At 37.4% G+C, this 26,905-nt stretch overlaps 2 protein-coding genes across 3 annotated transcripts in view; one reads left to right on the plus strand and one right to left on the minus strand.

Annotated features, from left to right (window-relative positions):
- On the minus strand, window positions 1-12,636 carry LOC146483968 (mitoguardin 1-like). The gene is made up of 13 exons (XM_085105299.1): window positions 12,324-12,636; window positions 10,271-10,408; window positions 9,583-9,660; window positions 8,404-8,747; window positions 8,139-8,230; window positions 7,385-7,453; window positions 6,957-7,029; window positions 6,493-6,579; window positions 5,729-5,827; window positions 4,907-5,041; window positions 4,363-4,416; window positions 3,279-3,395; window positions 1-728 (listed from the first exon to the last, which is right to left on the minus strand). The coding sequence occupies exons 1-13, from the start codon at window positions 12,499-12,501 to the stop codon at window positions 504-506; spliced, it is 1,689 nt and encodes a 562-aa protein (XP_084961425.1). The 5' UTR covers window positions 12,502-12,636; the 3' UTR covers window positions 1-503.
- The window catches only part of LOC146483969 (integrator complex subunit 5-like), a 23,357-nt gene continuing 9,065 nt past the window's right edge, over window positions 12,614-26,905 (plus strand). The window contains exons 1-13 of one of the 2 annotated variants that reach the window (XM_085105294.1): window positions 12,614-12,752; window positions 13,833-14,037; window positions 19,838-19,959; window positions 20,199-20,250; window positions 21,234-21,336; window positions 21,786-21,881; window positions 22,281-22,470; window positions 23,036-23,168; window positions 23,824-23,887; window positions 24,341-24,441; window positions 24,706-24,764; window positions 25,260-25,435; window positions 26,187-26,295. In XM_085105294.1, coding sequence (XP_084961420.1) covers window positions 12,723-12,752; window positions 13,833-14,037; window positions 19,838-19,959; window positions 20,199-20,250; window positions 21,234-21,336; window positions 21,786-21,881; window positions 22,281-22,470; window positions 23,036-23,168; window positions 23,824-23,887; window positions 24,341-24,441; window positions 24,706-24,764; window positions 25,260-25,435; window positions 26,187-26,295 — 1,440 coding nt within the window. In that variant the 5' untranslated portion in view covers window positions 12,614-12,722. The remainder of the gene's footprint in view (window positions 12,753-13,832; window positions 14,038-19,837; window positions 19,960-20,198; window positions 20,251-21,233; window positions 21,337-21,785; window positions 21,882-22,280; window positions 22,471-23,035; window positions 23,169-23,823; window positions 23,888-24,340; window positions 24,442-24,705; window positions 24,765-25,259; window positions 25,436-26,186; window positions 26,296-26,905) is intronic. The other variant, XM_085105296.1, reaches the window with a different exon arrangement.

Below are 26,905 nucleotides of genomic sequence, written 5' to 3' on the forward strand. Positions count from 1 at the left end.
TTTTTTTAAACAATACTTTTTAATACAAGAAATCTCGCTATTACAGAGATTTCCGCTTAAATAAAGAATATCCAGGAAAAGTCCAACACTGCGTAATCCATTTCTCTGACAAACAAAACTACATGTTGAGTAATTCTTTTAAACGGGCTTTTTCCCTCCCATAAAATGGCCAAATGGATAAACTTTAGCTAAATAAAAGCACAATTTACAAGTTGAGTTCCTCAAATATTACAACAGTATGTATGCAAAAATAATGCGAAATTCGTTTCAGAGCTTAGCCCCAAATCTATAATTATGTACACAGTAAATTAGGACTATCAGCCCAACGTATACATACAATACATTAAAATGTGACTACCAGGATTCATCAAGTATTCCTTGTACAATTTCTTTTTTGACTTTTTGAAGTTCTTTGACTACCAAGCTCTGTATTTCATAAAAGAAATCTTGGCAAACAAGTGTACCACTCGAAATCAGCGCGCCGAAGTTCACAGTGCAATTCCTCAACATTGTTCAACTGCTTGAAGGTCTTGGGTAGTTAAGCTCTTCACATCAACAAAAGCGGGATCGCTGGTTTCGAGCATCTCTGCTTTATCAACACGAGTTCTTAATAAGAGTTCTCCTCTTTCCTTGGCTAGTCTGACGATGGAGTCACACAAGCTTTCCATTGATGAGTAATCAGAGGTGTTGAAGTCAAACAAATCTTGGATATAGCCAAGGATGTGACTCTAAAGTGAAACAAACACAAACTCGATTAGCTAAGGCTTCTTGTCATTACTTCCATGTGTTAGCTACCCTTAGAAGTGACACGTAAAATACCCACCGCTGTACTAGCCGGGGCTCGAGACCAACGCTAGCCAACTAGCCACTGAATAGTAAAAATTCAGTTTCGGCTAGTACGTTTGCGCTTTCACTAGCCATTTTGGCTAGTAAAAATTGTAAGGCACTGCAAGGTCAGTCAGAATTGAAAATTATTTACGCGAATCGAGAGAAGTGAAACTAATTAAAACAGACTACATGTCAGCAGATTTCATAAACTTCACTGCTTTGATTAAAACGATAAGTTGAAACAGCCAAAAGGAAACAAACGATTCACTTCTCCAAATTCTCCTGTTATCAAATGAAAGTGACAAATGGCAGAATCTGCTTCTCGCCACATGTGAATGAAACGTTTGTTTTGTCTAGTAAAACCAGACCTGTTACTAGCCAGTGGCTAGTGAGCTAAAACGTTACTCTTGAGCCCTGCTAGCGTACACATTTTAAAAACCGCGACCCAACCCACGAAGCAGAACAACCTGGCCTCGAAACTGGAGGTACGTTGGTTTGCATTCTATTTTATTCACCTTTACTCAAGTTATAGCGCAGTTAAAGTATGTCGGGTTTAATGGTTTACAGTGCGACGCGCCTTACCGTGCCCACCCAGGCAACAAACTTTTTTTTACAAGTTAGCCAATCACGATACGCAAATAAATAAAAAAAAATAATAAATAAATGCTTTGTTTATAGTGGAAATGCACTTAGCTACCCAAAGCTAGTTTACAGGCATTCCACTCAGAAATAACAGGAAACAAATAATAATCAAATCAAACATAACATGTTAAAAATCCCAACTGGCAGGAGGCAAACCAGCTGGCTATTTACAAGCGTGGCCGAGGCGGGACTTGAACCCGGGACCTCCAGATTTCAAGTCCGGCGCCCTTACCACTGGACCACGCTGCCTCCTCCTATTTGATTAACGGTCACGCCTCGTTGGAAAGCAACAGGCAAGTGACACAACAACGAATTATTGAAACAATGTCTACCGTAATTATTCGAATAAACGCCTCCTTCGAACAAACGCCGCCCACGAATAAACGCCGCAGGGACAAGTAAAAATATCATTAAACGCCGCCCTCAAATAAACGCCGCATCTTAAGTACCAAAAATTTAATATACGCCGCGGCGTTTATTCGAATAATTGCCGTATTTGTATTTTATGAACAAGGAGGAAGATATCCTGACTGGCTAACTTGTAAAAAAAGTGTTGGGTGGCCACGGTAAGGCGCGTCGCACTGTAAAGCCTGGTTTACACGTACGACGCAAGCATAAGCACAAGAAACCTACGTGTAAACCGGTGCGACGCAAGCATAAGCGCGATTTCCATTCTCTTGTGTTTGTGCTTATGCTTGCGTCGTTGCGTCGTACGTGTAAACCGGGACGACGCAAGCATAAGCATAAGCGCAAGGAAAGGAAAATGCAAAACAGTGACAAGTTGTCAGCGTACAATCTAGTTACTCATGCGTTGCCATTTTCCGCCATGTCGGAATCAAATCTCGACTGCTTCTGCGCTTGCGTATGTCACGTTATGCTTATGCTTGTCGCACGTGTAAACATCCTTGTGCTTGTGCTTATGCTTATGCTTGCGTCGTACGTGTAAACCAAGCTTAATGGTCTAATGATTCTTTAACCATTTATACAACGAAAGAAACAAAACAAAAAAGCTAAAAGATGGCGGGATAGCAGCAGGGGGAAACTTAATTGACCTTAATTCCCATTCATGGTGAGTGTAACTAACTGAGAAGAACTGTTGTTAGTGACATTGACTGACTTTTTGACAACCTGAGCGCAAGTTATTGACTATACTCACCCAACAGTCATTAACTGACTTACAGGGCCACTGTCACGGCAATGTGGCAGTATTTTGGTCAAAACTACTCTAACATTTGACGAAAAACCTTTCTGCTAACATGATATATTGCTCTTAGAACACCGGGAAGAAAATATTAAGGGATTTCTACAAGGAAGAACTAACTATAATTGGTTTTTAGCGCCTTCTCTAAAATACACAAGAAGAACGTGAAAAAACTGGCCAAAATTTTCAAGTTGTAATCCATTTCCATCCCAGCCATCCGCAGCCAAACATAGCTAAAACTAGTTTCTGTCCACTAGTAGGGTTATTGTAAAAAAAAAAAAAAATGAACCATTATTTTAACGATTCCACCGATTCAAATATGTTTTTTGGCCACTCAAAGTGACACTAAAATAGGTGACACAGTTCCCCTTTAATTATGATATGAAGCCTGCGCTCAAACCATTTACAATGCCACTAAAGAAAGGAAGCCGTGATTGATAGACTTTGATAGTAATCACGAGTAACATAAATAAATAAACAGTATATTCAACAGTTCAATCATTGCATTAACTCATATCTGCGGTTTTCGCCACTAAGTACCGACAAATGAATGTCCATCAACGAGGTTTGGGAATATAAAGAAAATATTACAAGTGCCATGCATTACCTTGAAATACTCGCAGACTTGTTTGAGTTCCTCATCTGTTCCAAGAAATCCCCAAGCAAGAACAGGGGACACATACTGAGCAACAACATAGAAATGCGCCATAAAGCCATACTGATCCTGATTGGAAACAAGTAACAAAATAAAAAAATAAATAAATAACCTTTGTTTACCCTCGGCAGTGTTTATAGCACAAGTGCTAGTGGGGCCGAGCATTAACGGCACAAAGAAATAATTTAAATTGAAAATAACATGGTTAAAAATCCCAACTGACAGGAGGCAGACCAGCTGGCTATTTACAAACGCGGCCGAGGAGTTGAACTCGGGGCTACCGAGAAACAACTCCAGCTAGTGGTCAGAGCGGGACTTGAACCCAGGACCTCCAGATTTCAAGTCTGGCGCCCTGACCACTTGACCACGCTGCTTCCAATAATAATTAAACAAGTACCTTAACTGTAACGATGCCGTTGCAAATCCTAAATATAGCAAAATATAAGGCCATGTTCTTATCAATAGGCCAGGAGTATAAGAACTACTGCGAATGCTGGTCCAGTTCATCAGGTCCCAGTTGTTTGAAAGCCGATTAACGCTAATCCCCGATTATGTCATTTTAAGCTAATGCCAAAGAAAAGTCTAAGCCAAAACTGAAGGAGAAAAATCTTTTGGAAAAAAACTTCATTGATTAGTTATTGAACTCGAATCAAATATTCACTTTAACTCAGGATTAGCTTAATCGGGCTTTGAAAAACTGGGCCCTAAAGCTTACACCAGAATTCTGTTAAATTTTCCAGCAGCTTAACAGTAGGGGAAGGAGAGGAAATGAATGACCTAAAACTGTATATACTGCATTAACAGTCCATGATTTTTTGCATTCCACGCCACCCCCAACATACAGAAGATCGTTAAGGCTGATTTTAGATGGCACAACTTTGTTGCATGCAATGCAACATGCTGACAACAAGCTTACAATACAAATTATCTACCGTAAATAAAATCTTAACAACTTGCTTATGATATGATTATGATGTACAACACCTCAAAATGTCGTAGGATTTCAAAACAAATTGTAGGTATTGTACGTACTTACCTGGAGATAAGAGGCCTTGGCCTTTAGCACACCCCATATAGCTGTCGTAAGAGCCTGGCAAGGATGACACAACATGAGACACATTATAACGTCCTATTGACAAGGCATGAACACTTTAACTCCATTTGTTGGTAAAATCAGAAACTAGGAAGTCGTCTGTATAGGTAACAGTAGACCTCCGTCTTATAATAATTCTTTAATTCAGTGAAAAGTGGAGCTGGGGTCATATTGAACATTTTTCTACTTCTGCACAAAATTGTCTTGCTTCCAAACTTGATTGCAATAAGGCAATGCAAATGAGACAAGCTATTGGAACACTTATAACAAACTCATCATGTAACAGCAGCAGAGTTAGAAATTATTTATTATTTCCTATTGACTTGAGACTGACTTGGAAAAGGACAATGCAGTGCAAACCCTACATGTAAGTATTTTACATAACTACTGTACGCTGGTGGATTGTGTGACACACACTAGGATAAAAATTTCCAAGAAGCAGAAGTCTGATCAAAATAAAGGACTGGAGTGTCACCCTGATACTAACAGTCTCTTTGATCCGTGCTGACAGCCATCTGTTTTGAACGGCTGTCGCTACTGAGTAGGGTGGGGTCTCTAGGTCATCAAAAGCATCTAAGAGCACAAAGTCCAACAGTACGTCATAAAATGACAGGTGGGTTACCTGAAACAATTGTAGTACATATAAATCAAAACAAATTTGATGCATGACTGCACAAACACACAAGTATGAGGGGAAGAGACTAACTCTTAAGTACAGCTATGGACAGCAGTTTTCAGTCAAACATTATTATTAGTGCATGACTGCATGTTAGGTCATTCAGGTATCAGTTTACTTCTAGAGATGAGGGGAACAATGTGTACTGACACAAAGCAATGGGCTGAATAAGATGTCATTTAGCCCTAAATGTGGACTGCATGATCAATACACTATTTTAAAACATTTTCAATAAAATGTTTAATTTTTGTTTTAGTTAGAATGTATTCTCAACTAACGAGACATTCACCTTCTTAACCAACAACAACAAAGTCAAAGTGAAAGGTATATTATATGATTGTACACAAGCATGATCATTTCACATCAGAGAAGATGGTTTTCAAAAGTTATTGTTTGCCTAGAAATAATAATTATTATCCCTAATTTATTATTGAAGCAATATTCCAACTAAAATCTTTAAATTTTCCAAAAGTCAAACTATCAGGAAAGCCTGCTCTTAAATTTCTGGGGTCTCAAACCTGGCTATTTTGCAAGATCATCTTACTCTTTCCACCTACAAAGGGCCATTCTCAATGGATAACCCAACAACAGGCAGACAAGCATAAAAATAGAACAACATCATGATAGTCGCACCCCTCTGCCAGTGAGCTCCTCCTTAATTTGCTTCCAGTTGTCGGTTAATGATGAGTACTCCACTAATTCATCAAATGCAGCTTGAAAGTCACATGGGTCCTGTTAAGAGTATAGTATCCTTTGCTTTACAGTATACTTTGCAATTTCTAACATTCATTTGATACTAACATTGTCATGTCAATAGCACACTTCGACACAAACATTACCCAAATTATAACTTATTTACTTCAAAGGCAGCTAGAACACAACAAAATTATAACATTCACAAACTTCAAGAATCTTTTACATTTTACAGGTAGGACACCCGGTGAAAGGCTTTCATATTATCCTGTGAGATTCTATTTGTGCAAGATTATAGGCTACGAGTAAAATGCACAGTGGAAAATTGTGGTGCTATATACAATGTTTTTGATCCCAGTAACAACTTAACAAGCAATAAGTTTAGCTAAAAAGAGGATATTTGTTACAATAATTTATTACGTTTGAATGTTTAGATATACAAGTACATGTATTTATTCAAAAAGGACATAACTTAATAAAGGTCTGGGAACATGGCGCAACCTATTGTGCATACTGCATGCATACAGTAGTTCTACTTTGAATTTGCATAGTGTTGCATGCTACACTGTACAATATTTATTTTCGGTGGCAGGTGAAATTGAAAAGCTGACTAAAACAATGTTGCACCAATTGTGTCTGGCTGATAAGTAATCAGTATTTTATGTATAAACGTGCAGATTTACAAATGAAGTTATTTACTTTACCTTGCCTGCACTTTCAATAACAGCAGAAACAGCTTGCCGACCACTGTCAATAAACCACTGACGAGTTTCAGATGATGCAAACACCATCTTGTAAAACAAATGGAACAGGAAACATTTTATTAAATTGACAAAGCAATTCAACAGCACTTAAACATGCAATGAAGCCAAAAAAAAAAAAAAAAAAAAAAAAATCTGAATGTCCACTGCCCTCTTGTTGAATATTTAAGAATACACAATCAGGTAAAAAGCATATAATTTTTTTAAGCTGAATGTAGGGTGGGGTTTAAGCATACACTGTACAGTGTAAGTAAGTTGTATGCATAAAGCATTTTTAAAACTGTAGACATTAAATATTCATTTATATGGCTGTGTCCTATTTTAATCTTTATATTTAGAAGAATTTATTGGCCTTACATAATATTTATGTAGGTGTGAAAAAGTAACCTGAATCATTATTGTCAAACCTTTGATGCCTGTCGAATGCAGTGTACTTTTGCAAGGAACTCCATGTCACTCTCACAGCCTACAATGCTTGTTCTTAAAAATAAAGTAAGAAATAAGTAATTAAAAGTGCATGATCCTGTAAAGCTTTTGTTGAGAATAAATATACTGTCAGAGTGTATAATTTAATATTTTTTCAACATCTACAACACAATGCACACCAATATCAATCGGGACTGCAAAGTGCCCTTGGACATTGAGATAATGATGATGATGTTGATGATGATGATGATGATGATGAGAAAAATGTAAACTAAAAATTTACAAATACAAATCAATATCCTATACAATGTAACTGCCAATGTCACAAGCGCAAAGATGATGGAAATTTCAAATCAACACAGCAGATTAAGTCAAGAACAAATATTACAAACTGTAGTCGTTCCCTTACCTTATCTTTCGGCATTGAATTCCATGACGGATGTAATACTGCAGGCTTGACACATAAAATTCCAGGTGGCTGTACAGAAATGAAGCAAACTTACATGTATGTTTAAGAGCAAGTTTGTACCTTAGACATAACTCAGAAGCTTAGTACACTAAAAAAAGTGAATGTTAAGCAATAACTAAAATCATACATGCAACAGTGCAGAGTCATTACAAGTGGTTTATTGAATTTTTGATAACATCAACGAGAGATGCAGGCAAACAATGCAGACAAATTCACTAATTCTACTGACAATAGGCATATCACATCACAGCAAAACTGACCAACAACCAATAATATCATGACTTTGATGACCCATCAGGTCAATATCCAAGAACATAAAATACCAAAACATCAGTCCATATCACCATGCAACAACAGTCCTTCTCAGAACTTACACTCAGTCCAAGGATCATTCGATCTCAGTCTACAATGTACCTACTTACTCTATGATGTGGCTCCTCAGTTCAAACAATTTGCAATTTGTCATGTAAGGTATAGCCACATGTGGTGTACTAGTGTTATCGTAGCGTTAATAAATAATTATTGGTAACGTTGTAACAATTAGCCTCATGGAATCTATCCTTCACCACTACACCACCCCTTATATTTGGTTAAAAATTTCCTTACTCGTTTGCCAGACTACCCAAACCACCCAATGTGCTGCACATGTGTAGTGTCTTGTCTAAGGAGAAATTTATTCAGAGCCAATACCAACCTGTGACTGCCAGCTGTGTTCAGTACAGTTTCTCTAAACAGCTTAAGTTTGTGTGATTCATTCACAAGTCTCTCATCAGCGCTATCATCAAACTACAAACAAAACCAAAACAAAAATAAGCAAAACAAATTAAAGTTTAATTCTTATAATTCCTTTATAATTTGACCAGATTCATTACCACATAAATTGAGAACAAACAAAAGTACATTAAGTAAAACTAACAATAAACCCACACATGTTCCACTACACGCATGATGTATGTTACCTCTAACTGTGCATTATCAGATGCCGATACAAATGACTCTGTGTCAGATGAATTGTCATCCAGTCCTTGGTTCATTTCCAGCTGTAACTGTTCCTGCAGACTCTCGTCATCAATCCATGTCAACATATTACTTGGTGTGCGTGGCAATGATGTCACAGCAAGATCATACTGTTCAATAACTCTTCGCAGTTTTCTAGAGCTACCAATCAAAGCATTGAGTTTTGCATCAGCTTCAAAAATGAAAAACAAGTTCTCATCCTGGGAACTACTTTGTGCTTGTCGTGTCATCACATACTCTGCAGCTTCATACCAGTGTTCTAGTGCCATTTCAAAGCTTTCCACACCTACAGGTGATACAGTGGAAGGCAGTCAGAGAACAAACTATAAGAAATCCAGTAACATGTATATGGCTGTAAAAGCAGCCTGCTTTCTTGAACCTCTCACCATCTCAAAACAGTGACTACTAACAACTTCTTAGTATACTTAATTTCAAACAGAAAGTCGGTACCCATTTGTTACTGTTTATTGCAAAATCCCACTTTCTCAAACAATAATTGATTGATCAAGACAAACTAAAAATTATTTTTACTTTGCCTCGATCAATCAATATTTGACTGATAGCAAGTTGTTGTTTTTTTATCACCTTATAAGTTTATCCAAAAAACAGTGATAGCTTCAATCTTATAACAGCAGCAAAGTTCATTCACTGTACCTGTTGTAGGATTTTTAGAGGTGTTGATTAAATCATATTATTGACAGAATTAAATCAAACATGCAATGTGCATGTGTGCTCTTGGTTTTGAATCAGCCCTGATAACTGCAAACAAATTGCTCAGGACAGGGTCAAGTGGTTCTGACCTCTCTCTCTCTCATTCTTTTAAACTGACAGCCTCTAAATTTTAAAGGCCCTTTCTGTCACAGATTGGCTTCTTCAGCACACCTTATACATGTACATACAACTAATTTGTTACCCAACGATAGTTTTTATATGCTTTTGTGCATAATAACAGCAGATACAGGTGTACATGAAGTTCAGTTTTAACTATAAACTTAGCACACTTTCCAGATAAAATCTCCACAAGCCAATGTAAGGAAAATGTCATAAATATGTACTACAAAAAATCTTGTAAGACCAATAAGTAAAGCACAGTGTAAGAAAAAAGTGGAAAGTTATAATACCTCTCTTAATGAGTTCTTCTATGATTTCTTCTTCATCTGTAATTAGGTCAACAGCACTGTCTTCAGAAATCCTACCATCTGTGTGTTGCACCAGAAAAATAATTTCTTAGAGAGGCTATTAAAACTTATCAAAATAAACAATACGTGACCCTGGAAAAGATCAGTTTCTTGGTCTAAAGCCTTCACTGATCATGCAGACCTTCTCAAAAAAACTAACCTAATCTACTTGTAATTTATTCCCACGTTGCAATGCCACTTCAGTAACTATTATTTGAGGGACAGGAGTATCTAACTGCGAGATGAAAATTGACATCACTGGTGATAGGGTATTGGCATATTTTCTGGAATCACCCATCCCAAAGAAGACAGTTGTCTTTTGCAAGTAACTAGCAGGCTAAACAAAAAAAATTGCCAAGCAGAGCAGCCGGCCAAGTTAGAGAAGTAGGTGGCAATTTTCGCTGGCAGCCAGAACTTTTTGCAACCCTGAGAATTTTTTTTATGGACACAGGGAACTGCCACGAAAGTAAAATGTTTTGCCAAAGAATACCCGAAATTAATGTATTGTGTCTTTTATCACAACAGTTCACGGCTGTAAATTGTACCGTGAAACAAAAATGACTGATCTTTACACAAGAAAATACTGAGCAGATTTAATTATTAAATTTACAAAAAAAATTAAAGTGTTTACCATTCACAGTTATAACAACATCATCCATGTTTCCAGTTTGAGATCTAACACTTGATGCATGGCGTCGGAAAATAAGTTCCTGTTCTAAGCTGGCACCCTTTGGTCTGGATGATTCACCAACAGAAACTCTTGAGCTACCTATATGTTTAAACAGCAAAGTAATAGTTATACCCATGGATATATAATATATGTGAGCTAAATTAATGTACCTCATGGCACTCTTTATGCACACGTACTTTTACAGTCGAACCCTGTTATTTAACTGACACCGTTGGGACCAGAAAAAGTGTGTGTATTACAGTGTCAGACCGGCCCGTTTCTTGAAACTCGCGGTAACTTACCGGGCCTGATAAGTATATTTTGAAATGTTTTTTCGTCGATTACACAGTGATTACAGACATGGTACTTGGCCAAAGTTTTCTTAGAATTTTCAAAAAATATTCAAAGCTAACAAAAATTGACTTCTGTTGAGAAACATTTATCACCAAAGACACTTATCGGGCCCAATAAGTTACCAGGCCTTTCGAGAAACGGGCCCGGCTGGTCAGAGTATTAAGCAGGTAAATTTTAAGGATAATGTATGAAATAAGTTTGAAATAATAAGCCTCCTGGCAATTGTGTGGAGTTGTCAGTAGTGGTTAAGTGGTTTGTGAATCTTATTATCTGGCCCCAGCTGTTCAAAGAGTGCGGATAACATTGTCCAATAGGAAAGCTGCTATCTGGCAGATAACTTTTCCTGCCAAAAAACTTTGGTGTTAACCCCATGAACATGAAGAGGGGAGACTAGGGATAGTACCGTCACCTGTGATGCCAATACAGGATCATTACTTTTGCGGTTTACCTATTCCTCAGTTGTTTCATTGTGAGCATTCCCTCTGCACATGAAAACCACTGAGGAAGATGGAAACTGCTAAACTAGTGATTCTGCATTGACTCACAGCCATACTATCCCAGTCCCCAATCTTGCACAGTATTGTATCACAATCGGAAGTTAAATTTTACGCTTTTATACATATGAAACCTGAGGAAAAAAATCAAGGGGACATTTTTTTTTTCATTTTCATACATTCAAGAACAACGTGAAGATCTGACCAAGCAGAAAAAAAAATTCTGTCATATCAATTTAAGGCTCCCAGATTCTTCATAGAAAAAAAAGTTCTGCAGAGAAATATTATGCATATCTTTCCTAACTTATGTGTAGTTGATGTCTTGTACACCAATTTTGCATCCGTGGTACTGTAAAGATTTACAGTATACGCAGCATCATTGAAATTTCCATCATAATAAATTCAAACAAAAGATATACTTTGTGGTCACTGGCAACCTCAGACAGGTACACTGAGATAACAGCTTAAACTTAGACTGTTGATATTTTGAGAGTTAATTACATGTAAATGAAATTTAAAACTTCAAAGGCCTGAGTCTAACCTGGTCTGGACTATAGGTTCATAAATTTTCTCAGAGGTTAACCCAGCTTATTATTCCTTTTATTTAAATGCATGGCACTGTAATTTATCTCAGTGCCACCAGCAGTTCTGCTGGAAACTGTAAACAATTACAAGCAAATATTTTAATGATAGAACCTGCTCCCACAGCAACCATACTGAACCTCGACATTTGGCATAATTTAACGACAAATATCTGTTTTGCCCAACATCTAAATTAAATCACAGTCAACATCAAATCTATTTTACATAAAACAACAAACTTAAGGTGTACGATGTTGAATTTCCACTGTTCATGTACAAGCATGTTGTTCTTACAACAAACTTGATATTCTGTCTGTAAACACTTTAAAATATTATAAGCTTAGTCACGGAAATTTAAGTTTAATTACTCAATTTTAAGGTAGTTAAAACTATATTGCTTTCAGTATAAAACCAATGCAAACGTATAGACGTTCAAAGTTCAGTCTTAAATACGTGTAGTGGATTGAGGACTCGATAATTCATGTAAGCTTACATATGGTCAAGTTTTGGGAACTTCGTTTCTGCATGTTTCCTCCTGTAGCTTATACAAGGGGTAAACATCGAAGAAGTTCGTTAAATCTTACCGGAAGTAACAGTTCTCTTTCTTCTCAAGGGACGGTCATTATAAGAGGAGCTCTTCCCTGTTGAGGGTTCGCGGCGCTTTCTTCTCAAATATCGCGCTGCAAGGTAGAGAACAGTCCCAGCGCCGAAAGACAACGCAAGCAACGCAGTGATTTGTAGCACTCGCGAAGAACGGAACATAATTTTGCTGTAATGGACGCTGAATCACATCTTTTTCATTCACATCTTGCTGCAAAACGCTCATAAAACAATTAAATTTTCAGCATATTCAGTAGGTACTCTTGCAATTATTATTGCACCGTTCACCGTTCAGTGGTTCAGCTGATGAAACATGAGCCCTCTGTTGGCATGCGGTAATACTTCACGGAGGGATGAGACTGGGCACTAGCCGAAAATAGAAAATGGCGGACAAGTTGTCGGAAGAGTCGAAGGTGGGATAAATAATGTTTTCAGCTGTTTAAAAGTGGTGTTAACAGTTAAATCTGTTTTAGTAAAGCTCAAATTGATACACTAGAGCTTATATTTACCAATTCAGGCTAGACCTTGTCCTAGTTCCGGCAGGTCGTTTGCTTCAAATGTCATTATTATTTTTATTTAGTGGTTTACGTGTATGATGCATGCCTGCCTTTCATTCATTCATTGATAAGCTTATCGCAGTTTCGTGTCCATTTTCACTGTACCTGTTCAGTCCTAGGCGTAACATGGAGTTAATATATCATATACAGTCGGGGATTGTCTGGGAATGAAGGATTAGCTCATGTTTATAATATTCACCATGCCTGGAATTTGCAAATGCAAAGAGGTGGAATGTGTTTTACCTCGAGGGCGTACCCAGAGTAAGGTGTCAATAACGAGATTTAGAATTACGCTTATGCCAAACGGTAAACGGCAGAAATAACCATGTGATCGTGTTTAATTTTACGTTTGCCACTTTCAGTTTTCCACTTTTCAGTTTCTCAGTAAAGTTCAGTAGTTTTGCATTAGCATCAGAGATCAGAATTATTCTGCACTATTCTCATCTATGAACTACTAATTTTTTCAAGAAAACGTAAGTACGAATCTCAGGTTTGCTGTCTGCCATAAACTATGAATTATCCAGTTGATGTTTCCTTGTCAGGTTTGGTTGAGGCCTAGGGGGTGGAGAGGGAGGGAGGGGGTGGTGGTGTACACTGTAGGAGAAGTGGGGAGGGGTTCAGGGAAAAGGTGTGATAGATATGTAATCAGGGTATGTACAGTGTAATATAGACAGATATGTAATGTGGGGGTGGAGAGGGAGGGAGGGGATAGTGGCATAGAAGCAGTGGGAAGGGGTTCAGGGAAAAGATGTGACAGATATGTAATCAGGGTATGTACAGTGTAATACAGACAGATATGTAATGTGGGGGTGGAGAGGGAGGGAGGGAGGGGGTAGTGGCATAGAAGCAGTGGGAAGGGGTTCAGGGAAAAGATGTGACAGATATGTAATCAGGCAAATCAATAACTTAAGCTTTTTTCTCTTATTCAAAATCTAGAATTTAAAGATACAATTACAGTCATTTTTGAGTGGCACAGATGAATCAGGGCAAGTATTATCAAATGTGGAGAAGACACAGTGTGCCATTGTGTTGCTACATTCCCTCCCGTGTGCCAGGCATGCTGTCTTAGAGCAGCTCTGTGATGTGTTTCATGAAGCTGTTCAGAAATATGTTGTAGAGTTAGAAAGACAGGCATTATCTGGTAAGTTTTATTTTTATTATTGTAAAATCATTATTGTTATTTTTTTTTCCATGATTCAAACATACACAACTTTTCCCTTGTTTTGTAAAGCTATCATAGTCCTGCACTCTGCAGTTTCACTTTTTTGCTTTCTTTATTTATATGCCATCTGTGAACATTAACAATTTATTAAAACAAGGTTACCCCATGGGCACAATTTTCATTATTTTTATGTGAACTCAATCATCAAAAAGCTGCTTGAGATCAGAGAAAGGAAGCATTTCTTTGCGTTGAGGGTAAGATATTCTCACAGAAGCTTTCACCAGATGCTTAGCCATCCTGGCTTGACGTAGGACATTTAAGAGTGCCTGACTGTAACTTTCGAGAATCGCTGGCCAAGCTTGAAAAATCGAAACTCCTGATAATTTGCCTGAAGTTTACTTTTGGGGAACTATCTTCGAAAATATTATTTGAATGTTCTGGAAATTTTTAGTTTTCGAGAATTTTGGAGAAAACGAAATAACGGGTTTTGCCTCATTAATTATGCAAAAATCTCACTCAAAATTAGCCAAGTTCAATACGCTTGTGTTGAAACAGTACGCAACGCTAGAAAGCGAGGTCGGTTTTGAATAAGAGCATAACTCACCTACTTTCTATTAATGGGACCTATGTAAACTTTTGTAGAACTATGGAGGGTTTTATGGCTCTTTGAAAAATTGACATTTTGAGGAATTCGCGATGAGGCGAAAATTGAGTAAGTTTGAAGGTTTAAAATGCATCTTGGTATGTCAGGTATCGACTCGAGAGGAACATTGTGATAAAGCTTGGGTCTTCGTCTTTAATAATACGAAATAAAAAATCTGGGCAATCAATGCACGCGCTGACGAAAACCAAAGTTAGCGAGGCTTCGTTAACAAATTTGCATAATTCGCAACTGTTGAGAAAATGCTATGTTGTGAAGACTCGGTGAAAACATTGACCCAGGCTATCTTTAAATGGTTATTTTACCCCACATTGCATTTGTCTGTTTCTCTCTCTTGTTTAATAACGTGGTAGAAAAGGTCTGGACAAAAAATGCGTGATCGGACAAGAAAATATTCGTCAAATTCTGGTGGGAAATTTGCATAATGCAAATCTTCCAATAAATTTTTCTGCAAAGGAATCTGATTGGGAAGGTTTCGTTAAGAGACCATTTGACCGAAACACCCCACATAAAAGGAGTCAAAACAACGTTTAAAAATTCGATTTTAACCAATTGTTGTCGAATCTTAACCTTTAAATTAATAGTGCCAAACTGATACTCGCTATTGCGTTACCTGCGTCACGTCAGTAGCTGTCGATATGTCTTAGAATGTAATGCCCACAAACCAACTTGTGCTGCGAAATTGTCAATTACAACAACTAGAAAAAAAGACCTTTATTTACTGGCATATGAGTGGTTTTGATAAAAATAAAACGTTCACATGACACTTGAATCACGTTTAAAAGATACATGCTTGTCAAATGAGATGCGAAAGTTGGACATAGGGTCGGTCAAAGTGAATATAGTTTAATTAAATCATGTCTGTTTACCGGAATGCATGCTTTTTCAAATAGCTAGTCCAACCCTCTTCAGTGGCCTTCCAAATAATGATCACCCAGAATTGGGCCAGTCAAAAACTTTCTCTGTTCGTGTTGTTTAATACTGTTCCTTCGCAAGTGACTGAAAAACAATGTCAGCTGGCACGCCATATTTTAACGTAATTACTGGTATGAAATATCACACATGCACGGATACACGCTTCAAAACCTGTGTGCCAATTTCCGTTTAACAAAATAATAACCTACCTACAGTCCACATTGGCTGTAGGGCATGCATTTATCTTTGTCGAAAGTCAACAACAGAAACACGGGTATCTCAGTGACACTGTATACACGCAATGTCTACTGCATACATCACAGGTAGCCGAAGCTCTATGACCTTTGTTTGACCTTTATATTTTGATGTCACGATGAGTGTTACGCAATGGCGTAAATTATAAGGGTTTGCATGGGAATTTACGAATGTGTTTTGGAGTCGAAAGTAAAGGGCATGAATTGAACAAAAATTGCTTACCTTGTCTCCTTGATCTCTTGCCAGTGTTTGTGCGCCATATTTTGGCCATTTTAGTACGATTCCAGTAGGTTTTTAAAGGTTTGCTGAAAATTTTCCTCTTTCTATACGGTATCCCACTATAGATATATATCCCCCAAATCGTGGTCAGTTTGGTAGCAATAGTATTTTTTGAAATAAATTGCAACGTTAACAACGCGGTCATTATAAAACACGAGTCACAGACGAACTGCGGACCACGGGGTGAGCATAAAGTTCGTATTAGGATAGGAGGACTATAGACTACGGACTATGGACTGACTGCACGCCCTACAGTTTACATTGGCTGTAGGGCATGCATTTATCTTTGTCGAATGTCAACAACAGAAACACGGGTATCTCAGTGACACTGAATACACGAAATGTCTACTGCATACTTGTCCATGTACGACATCTAGATGATTGTGAACGTGGGCTCATTGGCTGATCACGTTCATGATCATCAAACATCCTTTTGCGCATTTAATCACGCCAGTTTTCACCATATCGAACCCTGAGATGAATGCTAAAAACTAAAATGACGGCTCTCTTCAGCGCGTGTTAAAAATCCAGCTGTTTCGCTGAGATAAAGCAAGATTTTATGTTTGCACTGTCGATCCTCACTATTTTATTCGGATCTTGTGTCTTATAGGGGGCCTCGATCGATAGTAATGGTCGATTCACGGTCGACTGACGGTCGATATCTCGGTCGAGCCTCGGTCGCTACTCGGTCGATGATTGGGGATGACTCGGTCGATTGGCAGTCGTCGTATCGACCGAGGTGGCTGTCGGCCGATATAGATAGCAATACATCGACACTTCACCGACACATCACCGATACTTCATCGATATTTCACCGCTTACCGGCCGATAGTATCGGCCGATATACCAGTCAATATTCTATCAATATGTTTTTTCGACACTTCGTCCTTATCTCGATCGACATTCGTGTACATAGCGCACCGCTATATCGGTCGTCATATCAGTTGATGGCCAATATAATAACGACAGATAGCGAGTCGATAGTCTGTCGTTATCTCATTTTATTCTTCCACTATTGCATCATTTTACCATATTAGGTCAATAGAACGCGCAAAAACATGCCAGCGTAATACACCGTAGTGTCCCGGTTTAACCGATTTAGAACAAAGCAAAATCCTCGTTCCTTTTTTGTGTCGACCGAGTATCGGCCGATGCATCGACCGACACTTTACCGATACTTGACCGACGGTTCACCGATGTATTGCCGACACACTGCCGATGCTATCGCGACCGACTGTCGGTCGATCTCTCGACCGAAGGTGATCCAATGATCGGTCGATACATCGCCAATATAGCGGCCGATGCTCGATCGACGCTCGCCCGCTACTCGACCGACAATCGACCGATACTCGGTAGATACATCGACCCAGATATCGACAATCAGTCGACCGACATACCGACCGTTACCATCGATCGAGGCCCCCTATAAGACACAAGATCCTTTTATTCCAAGTCCTTGTTTTGTTTCTAAAAAAAAAAATAAATAAAAATAAAGGGACAAAAACAACTACCGAAACTTGATTTGATACATATTAAACTTACTGAGAATGAATACAAGAAAGATATGATTTTCAGACTTCAGTTCTCCTTTAAACCCAGTCAGTAGTCCGTAGTCCGTAGTCCGTAGTCCGAAGTCGTCGGCCTACTTTAGTTTCTCTTTTGTACCCAGTCCGTGGTCCGCATCCTTTGTCTGCGACTCAGACTTTATACTGACCTCATTGTTGACGTTGCAACGAAAACTATTGCTACTGAAGTGACCAACCTTTTGGGGACATATATAGCAGGATATAGAGCGAGGAAATTGTTCAGCAAACCTTTAAAAACCTACTGGAATCGTACTAAAATGGCCAAAATATGGCGCACAAACACTGGCAAGAGATCAAGGAGACAAGGTAAGCAATTTTTGTTCAATTCATGCCCTTTACTTTCGACTCCAAAACACATTCGTAAATTCCCATGCAAACCCTTATAATTTACGCCATTGCGTAACACTCATCGTGACATCAAAATATAAAGGTCAAACAAAGGTCATAGAGCTTCGGCTACCTGTGATGTATGCAGTAGACATTGCGTGTATACAGTGTCACTGAGATACCCGTGTTTCTGTTGTTGACATTCGACAAAGATAAATGCATGCCCTACAGCCAATGTGGACTGTAGGTAGGTTATTATTTTGTTAAACGGAAATTGGCACACAGGTTTTGAAGCGTGTATCCGTGCATGTGTGATATTTCATACCAGTAATTACGTTAAAATATGGCGTGCCAGCTGACATTGTTTTTCAGTCACTTGCGAAGGAACAGTATTAAACAACACGAACAGAGAAAGTTTTTGACTGACCCAATTCTGGGTGATCATTATTTGGAAGGCCACTGAAGAGGGTTGGACTAGCTATTTGAAAAAGCATGCATTCCGGTAAACAACCATGATTTAATTAAACTATATTCACTTTGACCGACCCTATGTCCAACTTTCGCATCTCATTTGACAAGCATGTATCTTTTAAACGTGATTCAAGTGTCATGTGAACGTTTTATTTTTATCAAAACCACTCATATGCCAGTAAATAAAGGTCTTTTTTTCTAGTTGTTGTAATTGACAATTTCGCAGCACAAGTTGGTTTGTGGGCATTACATTCTAAGACATATCGACAGCTACTGACGTGACGCAGGTAACGCAATAGCGAGTATCAGTTTGGCACTATTAATTTAAAGGTTAAGATTCGACAATAATTGGTTAAAATCGAATTTTTAAACGTTGTTTTGACTCCTTTTATGTGGGGTGTTTCGGTCAAATGGTCTCTTAACGAAACCTTCCCAATCAGATTCCTTTGCAGAAAAATTTATTGGAAGATTTGCATTATGCAAATTTCCCACCAGAATTTGACGAATATTTTCTTGTCCGATCACGCATTTTTTGTCCAGACCTTTTCTACCACGTTATTAAACAAGAGAGAGAAACAGACAAATGCAATGTGGGGTAAAATAACCATTTAAAGATAGCCTGGGTCAATGTTTTCACCGAGTCTTCACAACATAGCATTTTCTCAACAGTTGCGAATTATGCAAATTTGTTAACGAAGCCTCGCTAACTTTGGTTTTCGTCAGCGCGTGCATTGATTGCCCAGATTTTTTATTTCGTATTATTAAAGACGAAGACCCAAGCTTTATCACAATGTTCCTCTCGAGTCGATACCTGACATACCAAGATGCATTTTAAACCTTCAAACTTACTCAATTTTCGCCTCATCGCGAATTCCTCAAAATGTCAATTTTTCAAAGAGCCATAAAACCCTCCATAGTTCTACGAAAGTTTACATAGGTCCCATTAATAGAAAGTAGGTGAGTTATGCTCTTATTCAAAACCGACCTCGCTTTCTAGCGTTGCGTACTGTTTCAACACAAGCGTATTGAACTTGGCTAATTTTGAGTGAGATTTTTGCATAATTAATGAGGCAAAACCCGTTATTTCGTTTTCTCCAAAATTCTCGAAAACTAAAAATTTCCAGAACATTCAAATAATATTTTCGAAGATAGTTCCCCAAAAGTAAACTTCAGGCAAATTATCAGGAGTTTCGATTTTTCAAGCTTGGCCAGCGATTCTCGAAAGTTACAGTCAGGCACTCTTAATTGTTGGTGTGCTTTTTTATGAGACATTTATTTTTGGCAGGTATCACAGGCCATCCCGAAGCCCTGGATCCAGAGTTAACATCAGCGCTTCAGAATGTCAGTGAAGTTGTTCGCAAATTTGTTGATAATAATCCCACAGCCTGGGCTCCGCTTATTTGCCAGGTAATACATCATGCAGTGTACATGAAACATTGTCTGCAGACTGTTTTGTCAGGAAACAAAAGAATTTTACAAGCTGTTTGTCTAAGAAGAGTAATATATAATTAATTACCTTGACTATTATAATAAAACTACATGTGCTACTCAGACTTATTCATTTTTATATTTTTATTAAGTACAGTGGTATCTGTAAAATACAGCTTTAGTGATGTTGTATGTATTTTATCCATGATATTTTGCAGTGGTCATTAAATCTTCTTGGGCAAGTTGTCACAAGAAATAATGGAAGAAGAGGTACAGTAGTCTGGCTTAAAAATAATAATTATAAACTTTGACAAGTCTCATGACTGATGTTCACCAAATATCAGCATGTCAAAATAATAAAATTATTGTTTACTTACAAGTTAATTAAGTTTTGATTACTTTTTTCAATCGACATCTAAAAAAAGTGCATTTTTGTCAGCATAAATATATGAGCGGTCACTTCAGAGTTGCAGGAATCTTAAATTACTGAGTGGTATAACTTAACAATAAATTTTCTTTGTGGACAATAAAATTATTTAGAGCATCAGAAGAAATTTTGCATAAATAGCGAGTAACCCAATTGATGCTTGAAATGGCCCCAATTAGTAAATGTTGACTCTGTACATGGTATCATTATAGTTTTACAATAAATAGTACCATTGTTCCTCAACAAGTATTTGGAACACTTATTTCAAATTTTGTGTTTTATTTTGCCTTTTCAACATCAGTCAGCATAGACAGGCAATTTACACTGCACTGTCATTAGCAATAAATATGAAGCAAATTCAAATTTATAATAATAATAATAATAATAATAATAATAATAACAATAATAATAATAATAATAATAATAATAATAATGATAATAATAATAATGACCATTTATTAAGAACTCATTGCAGCCTGTAAGGCTAAATTACAGAGTTACAATACAAACTAAAATATAGAAACTACGTATGTATTATACAGTATTAAATCCCTTACTGTGCACTGTTTCTTATGTATTTTCACTCTTCAGGTGCTTAGTCATGAGAAGGTGCATAATTGAGGAAATGTAATAATGTGCTATATTTACCTACTTGTAATATGTACGTGGTCAATTGAGCCATAGTGTAGAGATCTCTTGTTGTATTTTTTTTTTAAGAAAACCTTTTACTGCAGATTGAAATACAGTGTAAATTAGATCCTTGAGAAAATTAATACTTCATGCAATAATGTGTCTTGCATGTTTTGTTTTCTTTGTTTGTTTGTAGGAGTCAGTATCACCATGTCGCTCAGTGAGGGTCTTCATAAGTGGATGTTATTTCCTGCTGTTCAGCGGTTAATGGATATTGCAATACACTGCAGTGCAAAATTGTAAGTTAAAACTGGCTATTCTGACTTATACACTCTTGTTTTTTCTTTTTGTTTCCTTAGTGTTAGGAAATACAAGACTTTTAAAATTATTTAATATTATTTCCTGGGACTACTGGTACATCACTTACGCCCTTTTTCCACGGAGCCCTTCAATTGTTAACAAGGTGCCAAATGAAGGTCCCATTCTCTTGATTTGCTCTTGTGATTATTAATTAAAATAATTTTCATCTTTGTTTTCTGTGCAGCCTTCTAGTGCTGTACAATTTTACAAGTAGCCAAAATGGTTAGTGAAAGCACAAAACCTCCAAGTAACCAAAACTGAATTTTTACCAGTCTGTAGCTAGTTGGCTACCGTTAGTCTCGAGCCCTGAAAGTGTTAGGACATATACAGTAGCAGTTAGGATGTCAATGTTATCAGGCTTTACATTGTGACCATTGTTTTCCAATAGAGTTGCTCGTGGCCAGGCTGATGTGTGTGTTCAGTGTCTTCTCCAAATAGCTATGAACAGCTCACCTCATCTGGACTGGGTTGTGGCTCATATTGGGTATGTATATTAGTGGTACAAGGTGAAGACACCAGCCATTTCAAATGAACCTATTACTAACTGAAAATTGCAGGTCAGTTTGTGCTTTAAACTATTTGACCTCAGTGTTCAGACACTTCTCACCACATAATTTGTGAGGGAACAAACTTTCAAATAGCAGCATTTACATGTAAAGGACAAATGAATGTAACTGATTGGTTTGACTTTAAACATCCTTTTTCTCAGCAAATTAGTGATAAATCATAATTTCTTAGGGTCAGTGTGACAGGCAACCATTTTTATTACATGTACAATCGTGATCTCAGCAAATCTGGATCATTCACCCGTTGATCTTGTCGCTTTCAAAACATACATGTAATAATTTAATTTTGATTCCTCTTTATCCTGTTCTGTTTGCAGGTCTCATTTTCATGAGGTTTTCATTCCCAAGTTGCTGTCCACAGCACTGAAGGAGTACACAGCAAGCTATTCCCTTGGGGGTGGGGGTGGTGATGCATCTGTCATGACCCCTACCATGGTACAAGTCCTTACCTACCTCTCCCTTCAGCATTCTCAGGAGATCAAGAGCAATCTACTGGCTTTATTTCATGTAAGCAAAGTTCATCTGTATCAACTGGTGTCGTTCCTAGATGATTGCATTAACTACCTTGGCTGCCATGATCATTGAGTCATATTATAGACAGTACAATAATGTTATTGATAAGGGCTGTTTCACACCTGTCCAGCAACAGAATCAGAAGTGGAGTCTGAGTTGGAACTGTAAGAAACCTTGCATTCTAGGGAAAATTAAAAACAAAGGTATAGTTGGTATCATAAGCTCAAAAAGAAATTGGAATTGGAAGGATCAGAAACCCAGGAATTAAAAATAATTTATCTGGAGTTTGCATGGGTATATACATGTATAGCCAATCAGAGTGTGCCAAAAGCAATAGCTGCTTGTTTGATAAATTATACACATATACATGTACTAATACACGATCAGATATGGATCTAGTCTGTGCATGCATGTCATATAACAGAGCTTATTTGGAGCAATTTAGATTTTGCAGCCAATCACTTAACAACTCTCTCAATGTCAATAAATTATTATAATAAAAAAATTATTTTGTTCTGTGTGTTGCAAACTAATAATTATTTTGTGCTGTTGCTTCAAGGAAAGTATTTCAAGTTCTTCAAAGTCCACTCTTGAAGCAGAGGAGCAGTTGGCTACTCTTCCATTTCTTCTGCATGTTGCCACTTTATCACCCAATTTACTAAAGGGGACTATAAAAGAGTTCTTTGATTTCTGTAAGTGGAATCTGTTGGTTTTATGTTCCATTTTCCTTGTGCTGTTACTTTGTTACTAAAACTAACAAAAAAAGATCAGTGAAGCCCTTGTCACAAAAAGCAGTTTTCAGTGGGGTCCTTGTGGAGGCGCGGTGGTGCAATAGTTAACGCTGTTTTTTTTTATCGGAGGGTAGGTTGGTCTTTTCATTGATGTGTTGTTTTCTTAGACAAGAAATTTGCGCCACATTGTCTCTCTTCACCCAGGTATTTTTTTTACATGGAAATGACTACTGCCACCATGCTACTGGGTATTAAACCCTGTGATGGATTAGCATCCCATCCAGGATGGGTGGGTGGGGGGAGGTAGCAATACTCCTAGTTGCTTCATGCTGCAGAAACTGATCAGTTAAGCTTCAGCTGTGAGGGCCACTTTAATGCTCCCAGTGTGTCCTTACCTTTACCCTGTATAAATGGAAATTTTCTACATAAAAAAAATAAAAATTACCAAAAAAACATTACCAGTAATAGTTAAAGGATCGTACTAAAATGCTCTATGAATCAGAAATAAAACATTGTTATACAGATTTTATATATGCCATATGATATCCTGCCTTTTTAAAAGTTTATTTTAAGTTAAAGCAAATCTTGTAAAATTTTTTTTTATGTCTAAATGCAGTGACGCCAGAAGTTCTTGTTCAGTTGCTTGAGCAGTCAAAGAAAAGAGGAGAAAAGAAAATGAGGTAGAGTAGACTTTTTTTTTTCATAATGAACAAATACAGACATTATGCTTGGCAATTGTTCAAAAATCTTAATTGGGAATTTTCAGATCACTGGAAGAAAAGCACGGTAAACACTTTTCTCAGAGTAAAAGAACATAATATTTGTGTCTTGCTGTTTTGCTCCTTGTCATACAGCTTTGCACATTTTAGAAGTCATCTGGGAGTGGTGTGTCAAGTGGACAGGGAGGTGGGGTTAAAGTTTTAGCCTGGTTGGGGGGGGGGGGGGGTTCACGAGGGTATTGTATATGCATCTAGTGTTGTGCGCATGACTGAAAAACATGTGCTTGCCCGCCATGGAGGACAGTTGAAATACATAGTTGTGTTCTGCCAAATGTTTTTGCTTATTGCTTTGTGTTATAATAGAGGGTACACTTGAAAAGTCCATAAAACTTTGCTCTTGATTTCATTCCACAGCTTGGTGTCTTCAGTTGTTGATGTCATCAAAAATACCGGCGAAGGAGCCCTTGAAATTTTCCAGTTTCTTCTTAAAAACTGTCAGGAATCAGAAGGTAGAAGTGACTATTAATTTTAGAACAACAAAATAAGGTTGAAGATTCTAATTAGCAAATAAAGGATCTTGTATTAGCCATCTCTTTCAGTGCAGAAATTTTGGTGGTCAATGTGCCTAAAATGATCAGGATTATGAGTAAGTTGTACAAGTCATGTACATATACAATATATATCAATCATTGATCTCATGTGGCATTAATTTACTCAATAAAGAAATACATATATTTTTTAATTGTACAGTTAGTAGCAATCATCTTTATCTGTTGTAGGTTGTGTAAATGTTGATACCACCCAAGCTGAAGTGCAGAAAACATTTGTTCTTACCCTGGTGAGATTAGTTTAACTAAAAAAAACTGATTATAGTGCAACATAATCTACGAGCATGTTACTAAGGGAGGCCATTTGACAGCCTTGAAAAAAAAAACACAGTGATTTTATCAACTTTAAATGAAGTTTACTGTCTGAGTCTTTGCTGAAAACAGTATTGTCATCTGGTTACTCTAGTGGCTGCTATTGTCTCTCCCCATCTATTCCACTCCCTCACACCTGCACCTTACCTAGGATAATTTTATATTTTGTCATCAACGTTCATTTTTTCTTACCTTATGAGGGAATGAGCTGTTGTTGTATTAGCAGGGGGATCCAGATTTGTTGATGTTAGTAGTTATCACTTAAAATAATTGAAGTGGACCACTAGTTTTTGGTTCTTATTCATGAAGTTTCGTTGTACATAAAAATTATAAACGTTTGTCTCTGTGCTCCAAAATAAAGTTGGTATAGTCCCTTTAAAAAGCACGGATCTCAAAGAGATGTTGTTCTTCAGGGATTGTTGTTAAACAGACTTCAAGAGATTGCCCTTCAAAGACATGGCCTCTTCTACAAAAACTCACCCATATCATCACAAGTTGCCACAAGCCAGACTGAGAGTGATTTTCTCACAGCAATGACCTGTCACTCACAACATTTGTGCAAGGCTCTACTGGCTTCTAATGGTAACAAGTAAGAGATGCTTTAGTATTAACTATAATTAATCAGTGCTAAAATTATTACACCCACGGCCAGTTGTGACTATTTTAAATAATACATGGAAAGAGATCTTGGCTTTAACATTCCCCAGAGGAATAAATGTGGACAAACTTCACACAGACATGTCAAATGAATTATTACATAAGATGCACCTGTAAAGAAAAATGTACATGTATGGTAACTGAATCACATACATGTAAGACTTGAGGAGTTAAATTCTAAAGAAACTGTGGTTCTGCATCATTGAGGAGATTCAAGCACTGACATCTAACTTAAGAGATTGGTTATACTTTTCTGTAGTGCTGAATTTTTATTTTAGAGTAGTGCTTTACAATATTTTTTGGTTTTAGTGCTACAGAAATGTATTATCCCATCATCATCATCATCATCATCATCATCATCATCATCATCAGCAGCATCATCATCATCATCATCATCATCATCATCATCATCATCATCATCATCATCATCATCATCATCATCATTATTATTATTATTATTATTATTATAAAAGCATTACAGACTTTAAAAGGCAGTATGCATTTTCTGTTGGAAGCACTGATGGTTAATGGAAACATTTCAATCCATTAGTCATTTACATTGTACGTCAATGCAGATCAACACGTTTTGTGGATCCTGCAAACAGGTGACAAACTTATTGGGCCTTCATCATCTTGCATCTCCTGTACCTGAATATTATGGTCTTATTTGTTGCCTTTTACAGTGTCTCCAGTATTTTTCGATTGCTGGTTATAATAGCTATACACAGTGGACGAACCTCAGCTGCAGGGATTCTCTGCCAAATCATGATGAATAGCAGAAATTCCAACACTGTAAGCTTTGAATATAAACTTGTGCTTTCTTAGAACAAATAATATTGAACCAATTTGCTGGAAAATAACCATGGAATTCAGAATACTTAATGTAGGTAACAATGCTGTTATTGAGTTGAAACTTTGTTTAGGTGACTACCATCTGATGATCTTTAATTGGACTGCAAACTAGAACTTAACATTTGCATGAATTTATCACAAAAGGATCCTCCTGTCCTGTGTTTTGTTAAAGTTAGTGTTCATTTGTTTGTTTGTTTTTGCTTACCTGAGGCTGAGATATAGCCTGAACTTAGCAGTGACTAGACTGCCGGCAAGCAGTCCCTTATTTTTACATGAAGCGCATCTTGCCTCCTCACAGGAGGCAAGCATGTAACCGTATATTGTTTGCTTGAAGATCTTACAAGAAAAGAGTTCAAAACGTTACGAAGGCGGTAGTTAGACTCGTCCCATTTTTGCTATTTATTTTTTTATAAGATATTCTTACACTAGATGAAAAGTTTGGCTTTCATAAATGTGAGCCAAAAGGATGTAATCAAGTATGGGTAATTAGTAAAACAGATTGCCACCTTACCCCTAGGCGACCTTGTCGCTTGCCGGTCAGTTTTTCGGC

The sequence above is a fragment of the Pavona decussata genome, unplaced genomic scaffold (assembly GCF_977016875.1).
Source record: "Pavona decussata unplaced genomic scaffold, jaPavDecu1.1 SCAFFOLD_37, whole genome shotgun sequence".
NCBI classification, from domain to species: Eukaryota; Metazoa; Cnidaria; class Anthozoa; order Scleractinia; family Agariciidae; genus Pavona; species Pavona decussata.